At 41.5% G+C, this 24,681-nt stretch overlaps 1 protein-coding gene across 16 annotated transcripts; it reads right to left on the bottom strand.

Annotated features, from left to right (window-relative positions):
- Nucleotides 1–1,174: 1,174 nt before the first annotated feature.
- Nucleotides 1,175–24,474, bottom strand: LOC134551218 (carbohydrate sulfotransferase 8-like). Of its 16 annotated transcripts, none has more exons than XM_063398550.1 (5): nt 20,265–20,773; nt 20,105–20,137; nt 5,294–5,403; nt 2,891–3,030; nt 1,175–2,443 (listed from the first exon to the last, which is right to left on the bottom strand). In XM_063398550.1, the coding sequence occupies exons 4-5, from the start codon at nt 2,982–2,984 to the stop codon at nt 1,593–1,595; spliced, it is 945 nt and encodes a 314-aa protein (XP_063254620.1). In that variant the 5' UTR covers nt 2,985–3,030; nt 5,294–5,403; nt 20,105–20,137; nt 20,265–20,773; the 3' UTR covers nt 1,175–1,592. The 16 variants fall into 16 exon arrangements, with proteins under 16 accessions (XP_063254620.1, XP_063254612.1, XP_063254616.1 ...); XM_063398542.1 differs by having other exon boundaries at nt 2,891–3,034; nt 20,265–20,768; XM_063398546.1 differs by lacking the exons at nt 20,105–20,137; nt 20,265–20,773 and adding an exon at nt 24,174–24,474.
- Between the last annotated feature and the right edge of the window lie 207 nt (nt 24,475–24,681).

The following is a 24,681-nucleotide window of genomic DNA, read 5'->3' as shown; positions in this document are numbered from 1 at the left end:
CCACGGGAGCAGATAATTCCTGCAACCCACTTCCTGCACTGGGAGGGCTCCTCCAAACCCTCAAGATTTTTCACAGTCTTCTTTTCCCTCTCCCTTGGCCATGCTTCTGGCAGAAATGGCTGTACAAATTGGTGGCTACTCTGTGATTAACTTATTTTGTATCTGTCCTTTTCTGTCTGATGAGAAGCTGAGAACAAATTCTGGGTCCAAGACTAGCTTGCCAGCCTTTATACATTTGCAGATTTAGCTGAGAGGAACTAAGTGCACTTGAGAGATTTTCAAGTTAGCTGCTGAGAGACTGACACCCCCTAGAGGTGGTGCCAATAGTCACAATTAGTTGCTAGAACTTGTTACAATTAATATGATCACAAATTAATATTTGAATGTGACTAGACTATATATATATATATATTTAGAAGGGGACAAAATTCATGCTTAATATAATAGCAGTTATAGACCCCTGAGTGATCTAAACCCAAAGCCACCTAGGAACATAACAAGGGGGTAATGGTTTGAGTTGCTTCTCCCATATTTCATTGTTTCCCTCACCATAACTCCACAATTTATTTGCACTCATTCTTCTGTAAGGTGAGAAAGCAACAGGTAGGACAAATGTATTATCTAAGGTTTCCCAGCTCCTCCCAAGTGCCATGCTCAGGTAAGTCCAGGGGATTGTGGATTCCAACAGAGCAAATGGGAAAGCCCAGACATTGTCCCCACTGTCCTGACTGGCCTGTCCACTGACTGTGTGTTAAGTGCTTTTGGAGAATAAGTAAGAGTCACTTTTCCACAGAGATTTTAGATCATGCACCACCCCAGTTGTATAGTTTAGAAGGTACCTCTAACTACTTCTTTTAAAAAGAACCAATACATTTTTCAGACCTTCTGCTAAAATCAGACCCTAATGCTTATAAAAGTGGTGGAAAGAGTTTGTAAAGTCACCATGAATACCAGATGTTCTCATCAGAAGATTTTTAAGAGCTATAATGTAAACTTTGTCTGAATTGCTGGCAGCTGTGCTGCTTGAGGGATGAGGTTGATGGGCTGTGATGGTAGCGCTGCTAGAGAGGAAGATACTCTGGCATAAGGTTCTATGTAGTGCAACTTGAAGCATCTGAAGTTATTTGCTCCTTTCCTACAGTATTCATGATCAAGGCTCTTGCAGACAGAATGGTTTAACTCTCAAGCAGATTATTTATTGCTTATGTGTTTTTCTAAATAAAAAATTACATAAAACAGAATTCTAATATATTAATTGTGAAAAACAACACTCTTTATCCTTCCCATTTATCTTACCAGTAGACCAAAATTGGTAAGTTTATTTATTTACAACCATTTCTGAACTGTTTCCATGAAACAAATGTAAGCTGTTAAAGATCAATAGGAAGACAATAATTTTAATAGGTAATAGTCAGTACTAATGGTACCAGAGGTCATGGCAGGGATTTTTTATAAGAGTGCTTAGGATGATTAACCATATTTACAAAGTCCAGGATAATCTCAGCAGCAGTCACCAACACACCTATCAAGCACCTGCGAGGACAAGTTCCACCCGTTTTGTACAAAGGAAACTGTTCTTTGTTTAACCTATTTTAGTTATTCAGGGAAAAATAATCCTCATATTTCATAGTATAGTTGAACAAAAAAAAATCCATTTCATACAATTTTTTTATCTTCTCAATTTGTTCTGAGGTCAATTGTCTGAGGTACTCCAAGGTGATATAACCATTAGTTCGACTTTCTGACCCATATCTCTTCAAGCTGGGGTATTGCAGCTGCTCTGGTGCACCAATGATCTTCAGAACCTGCCCAGAGTCCAACCCAAGAGTTTCATACTTACCCATAATATCATAGTGAATGTTGCAAGGGTCACAGAGCAGAAACATTGGTTTCCAGTGAATGTCAAGAGCATGTGGTTGATTTGCTATAATGAAATTGACAAACTCCTGGAAACTCACTTTTCCAGGAGAAGTTTTATTTTTCCTGAACATTGCCTTAATCTGATTAGCAACAGTGGTACTGTAGAATGGTTCAGAGTGCAGGAGTTTGTCTCTGTAAGCTGAAACCAGCCGTTCCAAGGGATGTCTGGTGAACATCACTTTGGTGTACTTGCTTAGAAATTCCTGTTGTAAGGCAGGAGGGTAAGACGCCAGCCTTTTGATCAGTGAGGTGTGGTGGATGATGTCGTGCTCAATTTCAGAAGCTTCTGAATTCAAGTCTGATTGAAGAAGAAAAATAGTTCTCTTCCAGTTGGAGCAGCCTACCTTGGGCACCTCACAGTAGATAAATTTATGCTTGTGCTCCACAAAGAGCTGGTTTGCAACACCAGAATTCAGTTCTCTTCTTGGTTTATTAAGGTTATTCTTCAGGCAGACAGAAGCCAGAGTGTTTTTCCGACCACTTTGAATTGCCAGCCAATTTTCAGTTGGTTCAGGAGAAACACCTATAACCAAGGAAGAAATTTAAATTTAAAGAAATTTCACTGAAACAGGCTTGTATAAATCTATTTATCTGTGACAATCATAGTACTCGATCTATCACCCTGCATACAAAACCTAATGAAGATGCTAAAATCAATTTTTTTTTACTGTAACCAGACTAGACTATGGCAAACATGCAATAAACTACCCTCCCTAGTGAAACATGAATTAAAATAAAAACTTTCAATACGCTAGCAGTATTAGTCTAAGCAATTTTGATGTTCCAACATCATGTTTTTGTAGTGCTCTCCTCTCATATATTGCTGAGCTAACTACCACAGTGACAAGGCCTTGAATATTTTCACAGTATTGTTTATATCTTGGGCTTCCATAGTTACTTTCTAACACGTTTGGGGAAGTGTCTCTCTTTCTATAAAACATTAAATCTTTTTGGTAATTTCTTTACTCACCTGTTAGGTTTTTTTGTCTCTTACAGAAAAACCCAAAAAGAAACATCCCAAATAAAAAATTTGGGAGAAGGAAAGCTAACACCTTCTGGTTCATGTTATTCTCACAGGAAGGAAAATGACGTGGTCTCTAAAGTGGAAATCTGTCTGTCAACAAGGAAAGATAATTCAGGTCAGATTTTGTATGACTCAAATGACAACGATAACATGTACATCTACAAAATTAGGACAACAGGAAGACTTTTCAAGCCTATAAAAATTGGCTTTGTTAATAAGTAAAAATTCTTTTATGGAAAATACTCACCACAATTATATTGTTAAACCAAATAGATAAATAATATGTCCATTTAGAAGTATTCCAAAATTCCTTATTTTCTCAGAACAATGAACTGCTTATGAGCAAATACTCATCCCTTGTCTTTTAAAGCTGCTTGGGAACAATAACTTCATTTAGGATTACCAAGTTGTTATTTTTTATATAATCTTTAGAATCTGGGAGCACGAAGATCTCTATAACCTGTAACAGGTGTATCCACAAAGACCATGACACATTCAGGATGAATTTCTTTCCATCTCTTGCCCTGAAGCTTTCCACTTTGGATAACTAAATCACTGCAGGAAAAACTCTTCCCTATTCCTGCAGAGAAACCACACCACTAACTTGAATTCTCCCATTCTCCCACTCCAAAGACACTGCATGGTATATATGCTTGCTGCTATTACTGCTGCAGCAGAAGAGCCCCAGAATGGTTCAGTAAGACAGGAAATATATAGAAGTGGTAGAGGAAACAACAGAAAAGGAGTTGTTCCATGTTCCTAGATAAAAGGAAAGAAGGCAGTCCAACACAACATATTTTTTCTCTTGTGCTCACTCATTGTCTCCTTGCACTTCATGGAGAGAGACCTATAAATCCTCTGTGCAATCTTACTCTGTTTCCCTCAGCAGGGAGCTCTTCATCAGCACCCTTTTATTGGAAGTTGCAAAATTAAGTGCAAAAGGATAACTACTGGCAAACATGACATTCTCTTTCTGTTCTATAAAGTCTGCACAATCAAAAGAGTCAATCAGCACTGTCTTCCTTTCCCACTTCTCAGGTCTTCACCCTGAACCTGCTGGCAATAAACACATTATTGCCTGGATTACTTGAGGATGTATTTTTTTTCAATTTTTCTTACTTAGTTTTTTTTTATAAGATACAATAGGACCACTTTGGGAGTTGTTTGTTTGCTACCCATTGTGTGGATGTACATAAACCCCAACTGCTGTAAGGGAAACTGGTTTCTGGTGTGTTCTGAGATAGCAGTAGAAGCAGCAGCAGTTACATTGCTGAAACCATACTTGAGCACACGGGTTCCTCCTCTCAGAGCTGATAGGTGATTTTGATATCACACACTTTTACCAGAATATCTGCAGACTCATAGAGTTTACAGCATTACTAACAAACAATCTCTCTTAGCGAAGGTTTGACCTGGGGAATGGAGAGGGACACTGTTGACTATCTCTGTATTAAAGATTTACTTGTATTTACAATAAAATGTTACAATATTCATTCAAATTAATGCAGTATTCTTAGACACAATGGCACTTAGCCTATACTTTTTCATTTTCTTGGTTGTATGAGATAGTTGTAAAGGCTACAAGAAAGGTTACAGGAATATCTGCCTTTAATCTTTTCTTCACTGTACATCAATTCTCATTTCATTATGTGATCCTTGAATCCTAATGCATCAGAAGCTGTTTTCAAGGCCAGCTAAAATCAGTCAGGTTGTGAACTGATCTCATGAGGGCCAGGATTGAGTGTTCTCTTTTTATTCTTTTTCAGAAGCAGTTTGAAGACACAACTTCACACTGTGTAGCAAATAAAATCAGTATAACTCTAAATAATTCTGTACAAGGAATCCTTGTTAAAGTATGCTTACGAGAAAGATAATGGGCTTCATTCATTTTAAATGCTGTCACTTCAGAGAAGTAATGTTATCATACCTGTCTGAAGAATCAGAAAATTAACTAGATGAATTTTACCCTATTTAGATACTTGTATCATGCATATTTACTAATTACTCTACCACTAGGGAATATAAGGTCTGCTGTAAGACATATTTCATGTGGAAACACGTCAATGAGTCACAACAGGGAAATAGGGCTTGCTTCCTTGGGGGAACAAAGCTGTTTAGGGAGCTAGTTAAACACAGGAAAGAACTCCTCCTAAGACTTATGCATATTTGTGGAACCAAAAGAATCTTTAATTAAATTCAGGAGAACAATCAGACCATAAGGAGGGATAGAACATGCTCCAAGATGACAGGTGAAATCTTTCTGGACTCCTTAGAAAACTTCACAGAGGAGACTGGCAGTAAGAGTTAACACTGCCCTCAACAAGTGAGGTCAACATGACGTGAAGCTACCTTAAGGTGAAGTCCAAAGCCTTTTTGGAAGATGTTTTCAGATGTGAGACCCCAGTACAGAGTTCTGTGTAATGCAACGTTTCCAGTGATGAAAATCGCCTAAGGGAAACCTGAGGAAGAGGAGAAAAGAAAATTCTGAGAGCCATTTTGTCAAAGAGAAAAAAAATCCAAAATGAAAAGGACCTTTGTCGGTAGGTGTCAGTGTCAGTTAATCAGCAGAACTTCTTATCTTTTTTATGGCTTTTCCATGTACTTGTAATTGTGTTTGCTATTTAAGATGTAATGAATTAATACTTCTCTTTGCATTTTCCCTCATTTTAACTTGAATTGAGTGTGATTTTAGGTAAGGCATTCTTCAATAAAGGAGTGGTGAGTCTATTAACACAACAAGTCCATACTAGACTATTTCTGCTGTAGCCAAAGGGCAGCACTAAGGGCTCTCCCAGGAGGGATGGAAAGACAGATAGTAAGACTCAAAAAAAAAAAAGGCAGAAACCTCTTCCAGTGAAAAGTAACAAAACAGGAAACAGGGAGACAGCAACCTAAATGTCTCTTTGTATCTTACATATTCGCAGAAAAGATCCTAAAAATTAAATACAAGGCATTAATCTGCTTTGCTATTGTTGTATATAGTGGGGAGGGGGAGGAGAAGGAGAGGAGGTGAATTTTTAATTTTTTTTTTCATTTTTAATGAAGCACAAAATCTTCCAGGTAACAGCCTTACATTGCAAAGTTGGTTTTCCCTTGTTCTTTAGATCACATCATTATCAATCAACTACACATAGCTATGGCTTGATATTTTCAATTTCTGCATGTCTTACTGTATTCTGCAGGTTACATCAGAAATTGTTTTTTGACTCTTTTATGGTTGTTACTAAAGAGTAAACCAGGCAGCAAGAATTATGCTGGTAGAATGCTTTCTTGCACAAGTATTTCAGAAGAATCACTATCAGGTGATGAGATTTTTTGAGGCCTGTCAGTTAATTAGTGTTTAATATCTTCAATGTGTGTCCAGCTGATTTGATGTCTAGTTTCTTTGCCAAAACATGCTGTCATGTCAAGTCAAATTCTTTATACAGTTCTAAACCCACAAAATCAATGCTATTGCCTTAATCAACCAGAGCTAAGCAAAAAGACTTTGTCAGTCTGGTGACATCTGTTTCCTATAACATAATCCAAAGTTTCTCTGTGACAACAGCTAGAATAATTGTTCAAGTCACAAATGGTAACAAATGGGGAATAGATTACTGGAGAAAGCAATGTAAATCATCTCATGTGCATGCAAAATGGCAAAGAGGCCTGAAGCCCTTATAAAATTAAAAATATTTACTGAATTTAAGCCTTCTTTGCACTGCTGATAATTCTGCCATGGTACTCTACAATTCCATTTTAAAGATTCTTTTCTTCCTGATAAACAAACTGGAAATAACAAAACCAAAAACATTTTATCATATTGTTCATATCTTTGTTATGAAGTCTGCTGACCATAAAATGTTCTTCCCATGCTTCTGTTTACTTCAAGGCATTTCTGACATTTGTCTGCTTTTAATTACTTTCAACATCTCCCTTTTCCACATGGTAGGCTGGGTATGAAGGTTGCTGGCAACCTACTTGCACATCCCCTGCATAGCAGGTGGGACTGTTTGACCCAGAAGAGCTCTTTTTCTCTGTTTTGTACTTTTACAGAGGTGTCACAAAATTGTCATATGCTGGATTCATTTGAATTTTTTTCTGTTATATTGCATTCTCTTGCTGCATTTGTCTCATGCTTGCTTTACATTTTGTGATACTACACCTTCTGCAACCTTCTCCTATGTCTGATAGCTGTCTGGGCTTTAATTGAGCCACCTGTAGCTTCACCACAACCACTCATACTTATCCAACCACCAGCTTTGGGTTTATAATGAGTTCCTTTCCCCCAATCAAAACAAGGTCTGATAGAAAATCTTTAGTACTCTTTCAATTAGGAAATACTCAGTCAAACATGTTTTAATCATAGTCACATGAGTACATGACCTTACACATCACACTCAGACTGAAGTTCTTCCTCCTGCCACAGAAGGAATAAGTTGCATTGCCTTGCACAGGTCTCATTTGTACACTGTTCTGTCCTTGAACTGCTGAAACAATGATTCATAATATAGCATTCCCTAATCCTTTCCTGGAACTTCTGAACCACTGCAATTAAAAAATCTTCAGTATTTAAAGGAATAAAACAAAACAAAACAAAAGCTTTCAAAATATTTTTATACTTTCATAAACAATAAGAAGTACTATAGCAGAAAATACTGAATAATATTAAGTTTTTTTGTGTGGCACCTACTACCCAAATACAGAAACACGTGTACACACACGTGTGTACATATATATACACACACAAATAGTTCCAAAACACATTAATATCAGTTACACTGGCATATTATTTGCTCCAAGTAAACTCACTAAGTAGGCTGATAATGATTTAAAGTCTTCTGATAATAAACTTACAAAGGTGTGTCTCAACCTAGTTTTTCTCAGACAGACCTTGGTCAGAGCTGAGCGTGTGGGGTGATCCTCTGCACCCACTTGATAAGTGGAACTTTCCAGACTAAAAGAATGAAATTACAACAATACCTATTTGTGTTCTTGATACATTTGAAGCCAGAAGTAAAAGAAAATACCAGTATGACAGCTCAGTGGAAGGTAGGGAAAAATCTCCGAAAAGAGATAACATTCTCAGTTGCTGAACCTCATTCTGTATTTAAGCCCTGTTAATCCCTTCAAAAAGACAACTGCAAATACATTCACACTGATATGTGCATGGGTACATAGAAGGTGAGGAGGGGATGATGAATAGAAAGCCCCCAAGAACAGCCTGGACAGGAAAACCAAGCTCTAGATGCAGTTATGCATGTGCTGTTCTATCAGAGTGAATTGCAAGAGCAAGACCCTTGTTCAACCAAGTCTCCAGCACCCTTGCTTCTGTACAGTTTGTGATGGGTGGACAGGAGGGAGAAAGACCCCAGAAAGTGGAGCCTTAGCAGCCAGGCTGGCCAGTACCTGAAGTGGAAAATCAATAATGGGTTAGGAAACTCACACAAGTTACAGACAGGCAAGGGCTAGGTGTCTCATCTGGGTCATTCTGCCAACAAGAGACAGCATTTGACATCCTCTCATTTGCAGCAAGGGTTGAATTGTGTTACGTGAGAATGGGTGGAAGCTCAGTGGGGAGACAACACATGGGCTAGGCTGGGAGCTATTGAGGAAAAGGCTGACAAGGGTGTCCTACAGAACAACACACTTCACAGCACTGAGGTGGGTGCAAAGCAACAATTTCCATTATGGGCACAATCTAAAACTCTTGTTCTGTTGTCACTTCAGCCCTCCATTACTGCATCAGACTTTTTTCTGGTCTCAGCAACTGTAGTGATACCTTCTTTGCTGCCATCATTAATCTGCTTATTATTCTTATTACACTACCTCTTATGCCTGCCTTTTAGCTTTTCCTTCTTCTCTTAATTCTATGTCATCTCCTTGACTTACCTTCCAAAATTTTTCATTATCTATCATTTCTCATGGAGTATTAAGAGCTCAGCTTTACTTTCTGATCCATCAGTCCCTGTTACCATCAGCCCTTTCTAACAAACAAACAGTTCCTGCTTTCTCCTCTGCTGCCCCTGCTTTTGGATGAAGTTTATGCAGCACTTACAGAGCCATTACATTTTTCATTTAAAATCACTCCTAAAAGTCTTCCCTTTCACGGATGCCAACACCAGCTATGATGCCAGTGTGCTGAAACTGGTTACCAACCAGTCCACAAAAGAACAAGGGAAAGGAAGAGCCAATTTGGGGATGAAAAGGACCCAAAGTGAACAGAAAAAAAAGTACACGGGGAAAGGTAGCAGTGAGTCTGACAGAAAAGAGGCAGGAAGCACAAACCCAAAGAAAAGTGGCAGAGCAGGAGGCCAAGGGCAATAGAAAGCTTCTGTAGCCTGCTCTAACAATGTTGTGGAAAAGGAAGGTTAAGAACTGGACTGAAAAAGACATGAAGTATAGTTCAGTGAAGATGAAGAAGAACAAATTCAAAGAAATTAGTATAGAAAGCAGCATGCTAACTATCTAATAAACTACCACAGACGTTTAAAAAGGAATGAGACTATATGCACTGCAGTTACACTTGCCCCTACTATGTGATCAAACTTGTATCTCTTGTCCTTCCTGGAAGTGCAGCCAGAAAGGCCACGGACTTTTGTTTTTCTAAGAAGAGATAGGTTCAGTGAGTAGACCCAGCTTGGTGGTGGGCACAGCTTGGCTGGAGCCTGGGAAGCTGGAGAGCAGTCCTGCTGCAGCATCCCTGGGGCAGGGACTGGTGGCCTCAGGAGGCTGACATGGGGTGCTGGGCTGTGGGCAGTGGGGGGCAGCCCCAGGGGACTGGGCAGTGCCCTGTTACTGCTTTTGGTGCCTGACATCCGGTACCGGGCAGTGGGGCCTTTCTATCTAACACTTAATTCAAAATTCCATGCTCTTGTCAACTCCCATTTAAATCACTGCAAAACCAGAGGAGAACAAATTTCACCACTTTCCTTTAGGGAATCTAGACAAGACTAAAAAACTTGGAAAGGAGGAGAAAGTAGAGAAAAGGAAGTATGGAAGAAAAGTTTAGAAGAATGAACCCTGGCCAGGATGGCGATGAATGGTCTCTTCCCAAGCTTGTTTCATAGGGGATGGGCCTCACAAAATCCCTCTGCTTTGTCATGTGTATAGCTAACACTCTGCCTTTGCATATATCTTACTGTCCCCTCCCAAGTTTCTCTCCTCAGTTAATGTCAGTAATAGCAATGTTTTCCTTGCCATTCAGGTCTACCTACCTTGTCTCAAACCTAGATCCTCTTTGACCTCTCCTGCTTTTCAACTCCCTGTGCAAGCTTGATTCATTTATTCCTGCCATTGCACACCAAATATCACAGTCAAAGCTGTTTGTAAAAGTCCTGGTTACTTAGCACACCTTCCCCAGCCAAACTACTGTTTGCTGTTCACCTTGTTATACCGTTGTGTCCCTACCCCTAGTACCCCTTAACCATAATTGATGACAGCTATGACCTCTCTTTCCCTCTTTACACTCCAGTGAATACAAAGCATTTCTGCTTAAATGGTTTTTCTTTTTGCTCCTATTCCTCCAGCTTTTCCTGTCATTCTAGTCTAGATTTTGAACTTTTTTTCAGGATCCAAAACTAATTTATGGTCTGAAACCATACCTCTACTCTCATTCCCTCCTTTCTCTTTCTTTTTTATACTCCTTCAAAGACTCCTTTACAGGAATCATGTACAAGTCCTAACACCAGTGATTTGGTGTCTGCTCTTTTACAGAAAAAACCTCTTTTCCTTAAATATCCTGACTCTTACTGACAATCTGTGTATACCTTCTTCTCTTCCTACACAAGTCTAGGCCTATTCTTTCTTTTCTTTCTGCTCTCTCTGTATTGCAGGGCAAGCTGTTCTGCAGAAATGTTATGTTCAAAATCTTTTGCTATGAAACATGTTTTTATAGCATGCTATGACACATGCAGTATCAAAAATTAAGAAGTTTGGAGACAGTAGGATTAAAGTGATAAGTTAAATCATAGACAGCATAAAGTGAAGTGTCTGCTGGCTTTTGGCAGAACAGCCTTGAAATGAAAAGATTTGACATTTCAGAGCATTTGACGTTACAGTACAGTCTAAGTTCAAAATAGTGTTGTGGATTCAGTTGCAGATAAAAATGCTTGGAAAATCAGTAGACCTGGTCTCCAGAGTCTGCTCAAGTATCCAGAAAAATGGAGAATGGACAGTCAATGAATCTCTGAAAAGGTGGGTGCCCCACACCACATGGGATTATGATAGCAGACAAAGAACACAAACTCTCCCCCTAAAAACTCTTGCCTGGTTCACTGCACACCTTCCTTCATCTGCCATTGATAGTGGGGATCCTACTGGACAGCCCTTCAGTGTCTCAAGAACATGTTCTTCCTGTGAACCAAACATATCAAGTTATGTCAAGTCTCCAGTTTCTTTAAAAAACGGGTATTGAAAAGCTACTGAAAAATGTATTCATGATGTATCATAACAACATGCACAAAAATCATTGTCAGTGGTGAATCAGCTCCCTTGACCTGTCTTGTGATAGTCACTCTAATGGAATAATCAGTAGTGGCAGCAGATTGCCATGTTCTGAACAAACCTAGCATGAAGAGTGACAAGTCCCAAACTCATCAGTCTTTCCTGCTGGGAGCAATGAAACAGTGAGACTTGGCCATGTGGGATGCTGTTCCTGGCACTGAAGGAAAATGGCCCATAGCACAGCTAGTCCCTGCTTCCCCTGCTCCCACCATTAGCATGGCCTGCCCAGAGTCTTCCATCCTCTCCTGGTACCCCCACCTCTTTACCCTCTGTTGCAGTGCACTAAATAGTTAGTTCATTTTTGGTATTATATTGCACTTGGTGATTTGTTGTATTTGCACACAAAAGTAGTTTTGTTATATTTTGCACATGATATATTCTGTACCCCCTTCTGGGTTTTGGTATTCCCTATTCAATTCCTCCCCATGCCTCCTCCCCTTCCTGGATCGTTTCCAACAGGTTGTAGTTCCTCTCTCCCTCTCTGCCCCCTTTTTCCCAGGCTTACAACCTCCCCTGGCAGGTGGGTTCCTCGCTTTCCCTCTGGAGTGAGTTCTACAAGGAAGCTGTGGGACCGTGTTCACAAGGAGGGGGGGGCGCCTCTGTCTTTTACCTTCGGTCCATTACTGGGGTAACGCACCAGGGTCTGGAGCTAGCCAAGAATTGACCTCGGGAGCCTGGGACCTCCATACATTGGTGCCCAACACGGGGCCTCCCGTTCGGTCTCAGACCCCACGCCGTAGCTGGATTTCCACTCGTGGATTTTATAAGCTTTTGGAAAGTCGACTGCCCTGGTTGCAACTGTCGCCTTTTGCACAACACAACAGCCAGGGACAGGGCCGGCAAATTCATCCAAAACCCAGGACAAATTGGTCCCAAGGACGAAGGACTTCTTTGCAGCAGTTCTGACCAGCTGAGGTCCTGAGAGAGAGGGCAAGTGCTCCTCGCTGGGGACCCCAAAGTGATCCCCAAGTGCGTGGGGGCGATGGAGGGCAGAAATGGAGGGCAGAACTCTGGCTATAGGGAGGGGTGGCCCTGTGTAGATGGGGGGCTAGGCGTGGGGGCTAGAGGCAGGTCCCAGGCGTGCTGGAGGGGCCACGGGCAAATGTGGGCAGGTGGTTTTTTACCGGTGCAGGCAGCATGGCCCCATGGTTATTGCATTTTCTCCAGCTCCAACAGCCACATGCTGTAGCAGTGTCTGTAAAAGCCGCGAGCTTCCTCACACATGAGTTTCTTTCTCTTACCTCAGAGTTGAGGGGAGGAGAAACTGTGAACCCTTTCCTAAGTCTGGTTGTAGTGCTTTTGGTTTTAATTTGTATTTGCTGCAAACAGAGGTAGATTGAAACTGTGCAGATTAGATTTTAACATCAAAAATGGATTCTAAGCTCTCTACATGGGAAAGAGGCATTTATTCCCAAACCCGAGATACCTTAAACAGTGGGAACATTAAAATCTCTAAGGGGAAATTAAAGCAGTTTACTCGATGGTTGTCTTTACATCTGCCTCAGTTTACCCAGCAGAATGTAAATTCTGTCTTCCTGGGATAAAATTGGAGGCCTGTTAACTTCTAGAGTAGAACAGGGAGACAAAACAGCACCCAAGTTTACCCCAGTGTTCCTCTTAATTTGTAAAGACTTAATTAAGAAAGAGATGAAAGAACAGCCACTGCACATCACCCCTCTCACCATTTTCCCTACCCCTTCATCCATTCCCTCTGCCCCTGAGCTGAGAGACGCGCAGGGCAGCCCGAGAACACAGGCAGCCTGGCATGAGAGCCACTGTCCCCCAGTCCTCTGCTTCCCTTCCAGCACCCTGGCTCTGGCAGCTGTGCACAGGCTGACAGAGAACTCTCCCTGTATGCCTCTTTCTCGGCTGCTGTACCTAAAGCTTCATGTTTTGCTGGCTCTGAAAGTGAAATCCCCACCCCCAAAATGGCGCTGGTCACATGGCAAGGATCCAAGATGGCGGCAGTCACGTGGCTGGGATCCAAAATGGCGGCAGCCATATGGCTGACCCTCCATCTTACCCTTCTTCTTCCCACATCCTCTTTCTCCCACCTGTCCCTTTCCCCAACCCCTTCCAGTCCCACAACCCCTTCCTCTCCTCAGACACCACCCCTCCCTTCCCCATTTTCCCTCCCTGCATGACATCATCCTGCAACCCCGCCCCCAGATGTTGCAATCGTAGGCCCCAGGTTGCTCCACCTCTCTGGACAAGTCCACCCCCTTCCTGTTCCTGGTTCCCACACCCGGGGAGGGTGAAAGGGGGGCTGGGCCCGGGGGGCAGGGCTTGGGGGAGCTGGTGCCCAGGGGAGCTGGTGCTGGTGGTTCCCATGGGGTGGGGCAGGGGCCGGGTGGGGGTGGTAGTCCCAGTGGTTCGCACAGGGGTGGGGCCCCGGGAGAAGGTGATCCTCCCGGCAATTCCCTCAGGGGGAATGGGGTGGGGGCAGGGGGCGGGGGGAAAGGTGGGCCCCATGCCAGTTCCCAAGGAAAGGGGACTGGGTGGGAAAGCCCTATAAATTGAAACCAAGACAGACAAACAATACATTTAGCCGTGCCTGTTACATAACTTGGGAAAAATAATGCAAACAGAAATTACCAGCACTTCTCTTACAATAATAAAAAAGAATTTGGCCAAGACAGTGAAATCTCTAAAGGTATGATGAAAGCTACCCTAACATCTGTTGAATTAGTGCCAACATATCTCAAAGACATTTTCCGGTACCTCCTTACACCCTCAGAATTTGATCTTTGGGAAAGTACTTGAAAAAGATATTTGAGAAAACTTCTAGAAGAACTTAAACAAAGTACCCAGGGTGCACAAGATATGGAAGGGAGTGATATCACCTATGAACATCTGTGTGGTGAGGGACAGTGGGCTACCCTGAAGAGCAAACTCGAGTGTTATCCAGTATCATTCTAGATAAAATCTGTAATGTTGCAGAAAAGGTTTTTAACTAATTACCAACAATTGAGACACAAGGTAGCTATATTGATATTAAACAGTATGGCTCAGAAAATTCCTTACAGGTTCTGGACCACCTTTGAATACAGATAGAAAGACAAGTACAAGACCCAGAGGCACAAGCAGAATTAATGAAGGAGCTGGCTGAGAGGAATGGCAACGAAGCCTGCCACAGAGTGATCCTAGGACTGCCTCTCAACCCTCCACCTACACTGGCACAAATGATAGAAGCATGTACCAAGAAAGCCGAGCTGTTCAGCACACCAGAGAGAAAGCCTGGATCAACCAACCCAAAAATTGTAGCAGCTCTAACACCAGAAGTGGAGAGAAAACAGACAGCTTCACCACAACAGCTTCAACAGATCACCTGCTTCCAGTGTAAAAAGCCTGGACACTTTGCCAGAAACTGTCCTCAAAACCAGCAGCAGCAGAAGAATCAGAAAGATGGGACAACCAACAATCAAAAAAACCAAGACTTGAGCGCGAGCCCGTGTCATGCCAAGACACAAATGCAGCAGGTTCCACTGTAAGAAAAGACTCTCTCTTAACAAAAAAAGAGGGAGGAAAGGGAGCTGGGTGCAGGGCAGCAAAAAGATAAAAAGGAGGAATGTTTATCCAACAGACCTTGGCAGCCTCATGGGAGTTTCAAGCTTTTAACTACAGAGGCTTTTGTTTTCAGGTCTAACCACTGGACAGTCATTGAAGTGGACTTGCCAGAGAAGTCATGAGACTTGATGGTAGATCACACAGGACTAGACAGTGGGTATTTTGTTATTGGGCACACAGCACACAAACCCATGGAGATTGAGATTGTTCCCATGACCACTGAGGGAATCATGCCCAAACTCATTTTCTTGGTGGGTTGCCCTCAGCCACCCTTCTACCTGGGCAAGGAGTGAATCATCACCCAGGCCATTCCCACTCCAGTGGGGGTTGCAGTAGATAATAAAGCATCTGACATCTACTGGCCAGAAGTGATTGGTGAGGATAAACCCATTATGGGATGCAACCTAAGCCGTGGGACGGACCATCTCCACATGGAAGGCCTTCTAGACACAAGATTGGATGTTAGGATTATACCAGAAAAGATGTGGCCTTCACATTGGGACTGGCAACCTGTGGCTAGCAGACTTCAAGGTATAGGAGGGCTTAAATTGGCGAAAATCTCAAAAAGCATTGTGCAAGTGGAGGGACTGGATGGAAAATTGGCCGGTGTCATCCGTTTGTCACCGACTACAAGACTGCCTTGTGGGGGAGAGACACCATGTCCCAGTGCGAGGGTCAAATTAGTTATCCCTGAAAGCCCCCAGGATTTTTAGAAGCGGCCACTGTGGAGCGCCCTACCCAGAAGTTAATGTGGCTGGATGACACCCCAGTCTGGGGAAATCAGTGGCTACTCAGTATGGAAAAGCTTAAGGTGCTCAAGGAGAACAATTAGCATCTCTTTTCAAACAAAAAGCGTCTCTTCAGGCTGCTCTCAAAACTAATTTATTTAGTTTCGCATCGAGAGCACCCATTTTATGTGATGCACGTAAGATTGCATACTGATTTGCCAGGTGAGATTGCAGAGGATAATCGCAAGGCAGATTCCCTTGCAGCCCCAGCAGAAATGGCACACCTTCCAGATGTTTTCCAACAGGCAAAGCTAAGTCACCAGCAATACCATCCAAATGCACCAGGCCTAATGTGTCAGTTCCAGCTAACACAGGGTCAGGCTCGAGCCATTGTAGCCACCTGCCCTGACTGCCAGCTCCAAGCCATGACATCACTAGGTATGAGGGTTAACCCCCGAGGCATTGAGAGCTGTGAAGAGTGGTAGACAGACATCACACACATTCCCGATTTTGGTCCCCTAAAATACGTACATGTAAGTGTTGACTCCTATTCAAAAGCACTTTATGCCTCTGCTTACACAGGAGAAGCAGCCACACAAGCCAAATGGCATCTTGTGCAGGCTTTTTCAGTATTGGGGATCCCTAGGAAAATCAAGACTGACAATGGCTGAGCGTACAAAGGAAAGGAATTCCTAGAGTTTGTCCAGCAGTGGGGAGTGGAGCATACAACAGGCATCCCCCACTCCCCCATAGGTCAATCTGTTCATCATACCCACCAGACGCTCAAACAGGTCCTGGCTAGGCAAAACAGTTCCACAGTGTGGATGTCACCACAATGAAAACTCTGCAAAGCCACATTCACAATCGACTTTCTAAATTGTTCATTTAAAAATAGGAGTTCTCTGGTGGTACGTCACTTTAACAGCGGTAATCGGTTTAAGTTGTCACAGCATCCACCAGTTTAATTCGGGACCCAGAAACCTGGGAAATCAAGGGTCCCTATGAGCTCATGACCTGAGGGCATGGCTATGCCTGTGTATCCACCCTCCAGACCCACGTTGGATACCCCAAAAGTGGGCAAAACCTTTCGTCCCCAGAAATCCAGCATCAGCAGAAGACAATGAGAAGCAAGCAGCTGTTGCTTCAAAGACAAAACACCGCCAGAAAAAGAAGACAGAACCTTCTTACAATTGGGTTAATTCCGGCAGATCTCAGACCTTTTCATATACTTTAAACATGTTTGTTTTTCCTTTTAGGAAATACCTATCTCCCACTCAACCTTGCAATGAGCCCTGTCCAAATTGTCATCCTGTCCGTGCTCAGCAGTCTGACAGCTATGTGGATCATCCCTCAAGCACGCCAAAACATCTGGGTGACCCTGGCACAGACACTCCAACAAGAAAATATATGCCTGTCGACTGCAGCAGCAGGAGACCCTATGTCTACCTGCCTGGTAGGGATTCCCCTGCAAGCAGGAGAGTATTCAGCCAGTTTTGACACACATATACCTAACCCAAGTCCCAAATCACACAACACACAACTAAATGAAATCTGCTGTCGGTGGGCTGTAATGATTAAGAATCCCATAGAAGAGTGGCTACCAAAGTTGCCCAGAGCAGCTCAAGAACCCCAAGAATTAGAGCTGTTAAGTTCCCCTCCAGCACCATACTGCATCCACTTTATCTTCACTCCATTGTCTAGCACTAAAGCCTTTCACAACATACTACAATATCAAGTCGAGTTCACTGCCAAAAGGTGGTGTAATATTCTGAGCCATGTTACAGCAGACAGCCCATACCATTCACATCCCAAAAGCCTCCCTAAGGGTCTGTTCCTAATTTGTGGAGATCGGGTATGGGCAGGAATCCCATCCCAGCTTTTAGGAGGGCCATGTACCATCGGGCGATTGTCCCTGTTGGCACCCAACCATACCTTAATTGGTGAATGCACTCAAAAAAACAAGTTGGCCAACAAAATTCATAAGAGAGCGTTGAAAATTTGGACCCAAACTGTGCTTCAGAAATTTTTCACTGGGCCAAGTCAAAAAGAATTGCTGCATCCCTCTTCCTTCCATGGGTCACAGCAGCCAAAGCTCTAGGTGAATTGGGCCACCTAGAGTGCTGGGTAGTCAAACAGGCAAACTTGACATCCATTGCCATCAGCTCCCTCCTAGAAGACGAGGAGATTACCAGGCAGGTCATGCTCCAAAATCATGCAGCCATAGACTTCCTCCTGCTACTGCATGGACACGAGTGCTAGGAATTTGAAGGACTCTGGTGCCTGAATTTAACATCAAAAGCACCCAACGTCCACACCACCCTTAAAGAACTAAACAGCTTAGTTGGACAAGTAAAGCAAGCATCCGAGGGCTGGTTCAGCGAAATGTTCAAAGGCTGGGAACTCTCGGGGTGGTGGACTTCAATAGTTAAAACAATTCTGTTGTTTTTTGTTGTTTCGCTTTTAACTGTTTAGCTTTCAGAGTTCTACGTTGTTTAATTTTAAAAGCCCTCAGCAGTTTAATCCCGACTACCTCAGAAGTCAACCAGGCAGAGTTTGCAGACCGAAAGCAGCCTGACTTGCCTGCAAACCACAAGTGGTGGACAAATTCCTATTCTGTATCAGAATAGGCCCAACATCTTTCTTTTAACTTTATTTTAATATAAAAAGGGTGAGGTGTTGCAGTGCACTAAATAGTTAGTTCATTTTTGGCATTATATCGCACTTGGTGATTTGTTGTATTTGCACACAAAAGTAGTTTTGTTATATTTTGCACATGATATATTCTGTACCCCCTTCTGGGTTTTGGTATCCCCTATTCAATTCCTCCCCACACCCCCTCCCCTTCCTGGATCATTTCCAACTGGTTGTAGTTCCTCTCTCCCTCCCTGCCCTTTTGCCCGGGCTTACAACCTCCCCTGGCAGGTGGGTTCCTCGCTTTCCCTCTGGAGTGAGTTCTGCAATAAAGCTGTGGGACCATGGGGTGCCTGTCTTTTACCTTCAGTCCACTCTTGGGGTAATGCACCAGGGTCTGGAGCTAGCCAAGGATTGACCCCAGGAGCCTGGGACCTCGATAGTACTCCACTGTCCAGCAGCACTCCAACACTCCTGCTCAACACATATTTGCATTTACACCAGATCTTTTCCCTTAGCTCCTATCCCAGGTGTGACCCCGTCTTTCCCAGTCCCTGCTTCTACTCCTCAGGCAAAACTTTAACCCAATCTCCAGTAAATTCTCACCTCTAAAAGCCTTCCTCATAGTGTCCCCAGGCAGCTCGCCCAGCAAATCCTGTTTTCCAGATTCCCAAATACGCACTAGATCTCACCCTGATTCTCCTGTTCAGCCTTCCTCATGCACAAGCCAGCTCTTTGCTGCCTCCCCCTGCCAGACTCCTCCCTTTGTCTCCTCAGTCAGCCTCACAGCCCCCCCTCCAACAACCACACTTCCAAGACCAGCTCATCAGAACTGTCTCTCCTTCTGCTTCCAAGATTCCCACACAGATTCACTGCTCCTCACTCTCTGTTCTGTTCTCAGCTAGTTCCAGGCTCTACACTTCAGCTTCTATAGTTATTTTAATATCTCTCAAACCAAACTGACAGATTTTCCTTTTCTTTCCCTCCCACATAATTTTCACACTAATCATCAAGGCACATTTTCCTGCTGATTTTTTTCCTTGAATCTATTTTGCCAGCAATCCCCAACAATTTCTTCCTAGAAGTCTTGCACATGCTTGCCTTGTTCTTTAAAATGAAGAGCTTCCACTGAGAATGTACAAGAGGAACCTCTTAACCTCATTTTTCAAATGCTTATTTCAAAATCTGCAATGTACCTGAACTTCTTAGAGGAAAGGTCGCTGGAATCATTTAAGAGAAGAAAAAAGAGCACAGATTCCCTCTATAAAAATCAATAAACTATTTTTGCTCAAAGGGTTTTAAAAAATATCCTAAGGCAGATATCTAGCCTGAAAAACTTCTTCTGAAATGCTTGAAATTTGACAAAATCCTATGTAGATGCAAACTGTATTGAAATTAGAAGAGTCAAGATGCATACCACCCTTAATAAAGTCATAAAGTGAATGAAAGCCATTGTCATTTCATTTCAGGCACCAAAAGCCCTGTAACATCAATTTCTTCAATGAGGAAAGCCACAGCAATGAATAATAGGCTACCAAAAAATCCTCTGTAGACTCATTTCATCACAGTGTGATTTTAAAAGCTAAACAATGTCTCAGTTTATGCCTTAAAATATTTGATGCCAATTTCTAAATATATAAACCAAAAAGCCCAACCAACTCTGAAAAAGAAATCTCTCTTTGCAGAGATTTGCCTACACTTACAAAAACATGGTGACACAAAAAGCCACTAACAATCCGATTTTACTCACCAATCAGACAGCCTCAGTGGAGATTTCCCATGCCTCAGAGTGATGCCAAACAAACAACAGAGATTCAGACAAAGAAAGATCAGTCCAGAGAGACATGTCATTTTAATTTTATGCCTAGGGATGTAAAGGAAATAGGGGAAAGATTTTGTGTTTTCCTTACCTGATCTTTAAGGCAGGGCAAAGTGCTTCTGTATCCACACAGGTGCTTTCATAGGAAAACATTTGAAACACTCCGTACACGTAGTGTTTGTGTCTGTTTTGATTAAATGCCCAGCTAAAAGTTGCCAGTGTTTCCCTGAGAATGTTTAGGTGAGCATCTCCAGTTGCACATTACAAACCACTGTGTCTGTGTCTAGGTAGGAGCAGCATTTAACCACTCCCCGTGCCGGGTCTACAGCAGCTGCTGGAGCCTGCCAAGTGCTTCAAGAGCAGCCTGCCAAGGCTGCCTGCTAAGCAACCAAGAAAGGGGATGGTCGGCAATATGAGGGCAGAGGAATTTGGTTGAGAGTAATTGTGTTGTGATAATATGCATTATTTTTAGATGGAGAACAAGAGGCAAGGTCAATTCAAACCCGATAAACTCTATACAAGAAGACCCCAATAAACTCTGGGAACTGTAATGTAAGTTTTCATGGGAAACATGGCTAAAGCAGAAGGAATTCAGTAGAGTTGGCACTTCCTTAAAGAAATTATGTTCAGGGTACAAACACGAACAAGTCTACACAGTGGGAGGATAGGAAGTATAGTCAGAGATCAACTTGGCTACTTGGCTAAGCAGCACAGTCCTCAGTGACCTGAAACGCAAGAAGCAAATATACAGAAAGTGGAAACCAGGTCAAACTCCTAAGGACAAGTATGAAAGAATAGCACTAGATGCTGAAACAAAGTCGTAAGGGATAAAGCACAAATTGAACTGCAAAAAGCAATGGACATTAAGAGATAGCAAGAAACAAATCTGTAAGGAAAAGAAAACCACAGTGATAGTTCACTTGCAGAAGGCTGATGTACATTTTCCATCATTCTTCATAAAAGAGCAACCTGTAATTACATGACCAATAAGTAAACTCAGTAAGAAAGAATCTATCTAAAATAGGAAAAGAACAAGACCAGAAATAATTTGAATATACTGCAGTTCACATCATCCTCAAGGATACCACTACAGCATGTCTCCAGGAGAGCTCTCTTGTTGTTGTCAATGCCATAAGTGTCCCTGGACTGATACCTACACTTCTGCACAGATACAGATGGCTCCTTCACAGGCTGCTAAAGAGGTGAAATGAGCGCTATACATACTGGCACCTGAGCCTGAGGAAGTGCATGTTAAGATACTTTGGCAATGGAGAGAAGCAAGGTCAGATCTGTTAGCTTGGTCTGAAAACTCTCAGAAGTTGTGTGAGAAATGTGTGAAGTGGTGAACACAATGCTTATCATTATAAGGTCAAGAAATGAAGATGAGATCAAGTCTGGAAAAATACTAGAAAAATGAAAATATAGATTATCTATAAAAGGCTGGAGATAATTGAGCTACAGTGTTTTGTATTTTTTGGTATGTTGGCTGTTTATTTCTGTAACATGGCAAAAAGTCTTACAAATAGAGAAGCAGCATGTCCCATAGTATGTTGGGGATAAGGCATCTAGATACCAGTCCCTCTTAAGAAGAGGGATAAGAGGGGTACCAGTCACTCACAAGTTATTAACAAATAAGTAGCATTTCATCATATCAAGAATGCAAATTGCATATTAGGAAGAGAAACTGCCTGATTGTATATTTGGTTGACACATTAAGGAATACCTCCTATTATATTTCTGTCTAGCACAGCAACCAGTAGCACTGTGTCCTGTTCAAGCAGAGCTGTTCCAAGAGAAGGCAGACCAACTGGAAAGAGTCCAGAGAAAAGCAGAGAAAATGGTCAGTTGTCTTGGGAAAAAAATAAAAGCCACAAGAGAGATAGATTGAAACAATGTGGGTTATGCAGTTTAAAGAACAGAAGGACAACTAAACACATGAAAATTATAATCTACATAAGTTGCCTCTAGGGAGGTAAAGAGGGATTATATATTTTTTTTTTTAATCTGTAGTGGATAAAGTAATGGGTTCAAACTAGGACACTGAAGGTTATGTTAAATATTAAGAAAATCTTATTAACAATAAAGGCAATTAGATCCTTTGTCATTTCTGAGGTACTGTTGATTCTCTCATTCTGAGGTACTGATGAGCTTCAGAATGCACAAGATGAAGTCTTGAGATCTTTTCCAGTCGCCTTCTCTTTAAGTCTGTGTTTCATCCTGTTGGATAATTTTGATGCCCCATCTTACCTCTCTACAAAACCTACATTTATCAAAGTTTTCATGCTAAATTATAAAACCCCAGACTGATTTCAGATAACTAGTCTGGATTTCAGATAACTAATGCAGCCTTGGAAAAGCAGTTCTGCATGAAGCCTTGCGATGAAACTGTCTGGAAAGATCATCACTTTTTAAATTATTGACTCTCCACTGCCTTTCCTTCCCCCTCAGATCCTACTTCAGCTTGAATATAGTATTACAGATAAAACATGGCTTTTAATGACCCTTTAAATAGTTTAAGAAACAGGACTTGTTTCTTAAACTATTAAACTATTATCATGTTGTGTAACCATAGTACGGGTTCTACAAATGTGGCTAACCAGGCCTATGTCCAGCTGTAAGCCACGGCTCATTCACCATTTCAGGGCAGAATGAGGAATATCTACAGGAATGAGGAAGATGGCAGAAGCCCTTTGTGCAGTCACAATTCAGTAGCACTTTCAGAGCTACCTCTTGCTTGGTCCATGCAGGCATGACTAAATGTACAAAGCATGTCTGTTACACATTTACCTACTTACTCAGAGAATCTGCCAATACTGTTCACTAGTGTCTAACTAGTGAAGCACTCCTAGTATATGTGAAGCCCAAAGCGGAAAAAACCCACAAGGAAATCCTTAATTTCAGTTTTCTTCGCTTCAAATTGGAACCATTTGTATCTTTCAAAAGGCCAAAATTTTAAAAAATATTTAAGCAAAGTGTGAAATAGAAGAAAAAGAAGCTATTAATTAATTAGTGTTGCCAATTGGCAACTTCCATGCAAATGCTACAAGAGCTGAAAGAAAAAGCAATTAACTGCTCCCAAAACAATGTAGTAGAACTCGTCCTACAGGTAAAAGTGCTCAGAAGTTTAGGATTTTTATTGTGGAAAGATTTCCCAAGCAGCTTCAGATTTTGGCATGTAAGAGTCCAAAAGGAAAGAGTATTCTAGGAAATTCTCAAAAATAAAATGATAGTAAAAGAAACTCTTGAGCACTTTTGTATTTTCTGTAGATTTTCATGAATAAGAGTCCTTGCACTAGTAAAAAATAAGTTCATACATCACAGGGATAGATAAAAAAAATTTAGAAATTGGAAAGGGCAAAAAATCTCTTGCATTAAAAGAGGCTTTTCTAAGGTTTTGAGGCCAAGAGTTTTAGATAACAATGAAGAAACTGAAAAAGTTAAATAAGATTGTGTTCTGGTTTTCAATCAAAGCAGGCAGAACAAAAATACAGAAAATGTATTTTATAATAAACCATGAAGTTCAAATCAGTCTACAAACAATATCAACATTTCTTCTTTAAATTACTACTTCAAATCTATTATCTAAAAAAATTTAGCTTTTTATGTGATTTGTGTATCTCCTTTACATGGATAGTTATACATAATATTTCCTAGATAATAAGAATTAATCCTCGGTATCTTGCTTAAATTCTGCACCCTTTTTTCCCCCTACAATTAAGGCAATGTAACAAAAAAATAACAAACCACATGAAACTGTTAACTGCTGAATTATTTCTGTATCTATGTCTGTGAAGAGATCAGTTGAAAAGCCAATTGCCTTTGACATCACTAAATCTAAAATCAGAACTCATTATCTTTTAAAACACAAACAGAACACAACAAAATTCAATTTGTTAGTAAATTCAAACTTTTGTTTCTAACAAAACACCTAGAAGATTAAAAAAAAGAAAAAAGAATCCTCCTACTCTTCTAAAAGAAATAGATAAAAGAAAATCAGTACCTCTACAACAGTTTCTGTCTCCGGAGCTTCCTGCTGGATACAGCTTTGTGCAACTCTGGCTGAGTTTACTGCTTTCGGTTTACTTAATGCCTTAGCTCAGATAAAAAAGAAGGTGTATCCTTGAATACTGCACATACAGCACAGCACATTGTGGTCTTTCTTCAGCAAGCAAGTTTGAATTTTTTTCTTACCAATATTCGACTTCTGAGAAAGGGAAGAAAATATTTAGGCTGAGTGACCTTTACCTTTATTTTCAAAACTTCCTGATTTTAAACAATTTCCTTCATCCATGTCCTATCCCTGCACTATGCAACCTTTCAATTTCTACTTTAAAAAATGTCTGACTCAAAGCTCACAGAAGTCTGTCTGAGACATTTCAGTCACTGATGTCAAATACATTGATTTCTACCTATTCTGGAGTGGTATGCAACCATTTCACTTCTAGCCTGTCTGGGTGCCAAGAGCTGTTTGGTGACCTAAGGATGGACAAAAGTGCATATGTAAAGTA

The sequence above is a fragment of the Prinia subflava genome, chromosome 5 (assembly GCF_021018805.1).
Source record: "Prinia subflava isolate CZ2003 ecotype Zambia chromosome 5, Cam_Psub_1.2, whole genome shotgun sequence".
Classification (NCBI taxonomy): domain Eukaryota; kingdom Metazoa; phylum Chordata; class Aves; order Passeriformes; family Cisticolidae; genus Prinia; species Prinia subflava.
This window is presented reverse-complemented; position numbering and strand designations above follow the sequence as displayed.

Bases quoted from the DNA above. Each gene is read 5' to 3' on its own strand.
- LOC134551218 (XM_063398546.1), bottom strand. From the start codon at position 2,984: ATGAACCAGAAGGTGTTAGCTTTCCTTCTCCCAAATTTTTTATTTGGG. The intron at 2,444-2,890 runs GTGAGTAAAGAA...CCTTGGTTATAG, and splicing joins GAGACAAAAAAACCTAACAG to GTGTTTCTCCTGAACCAACT.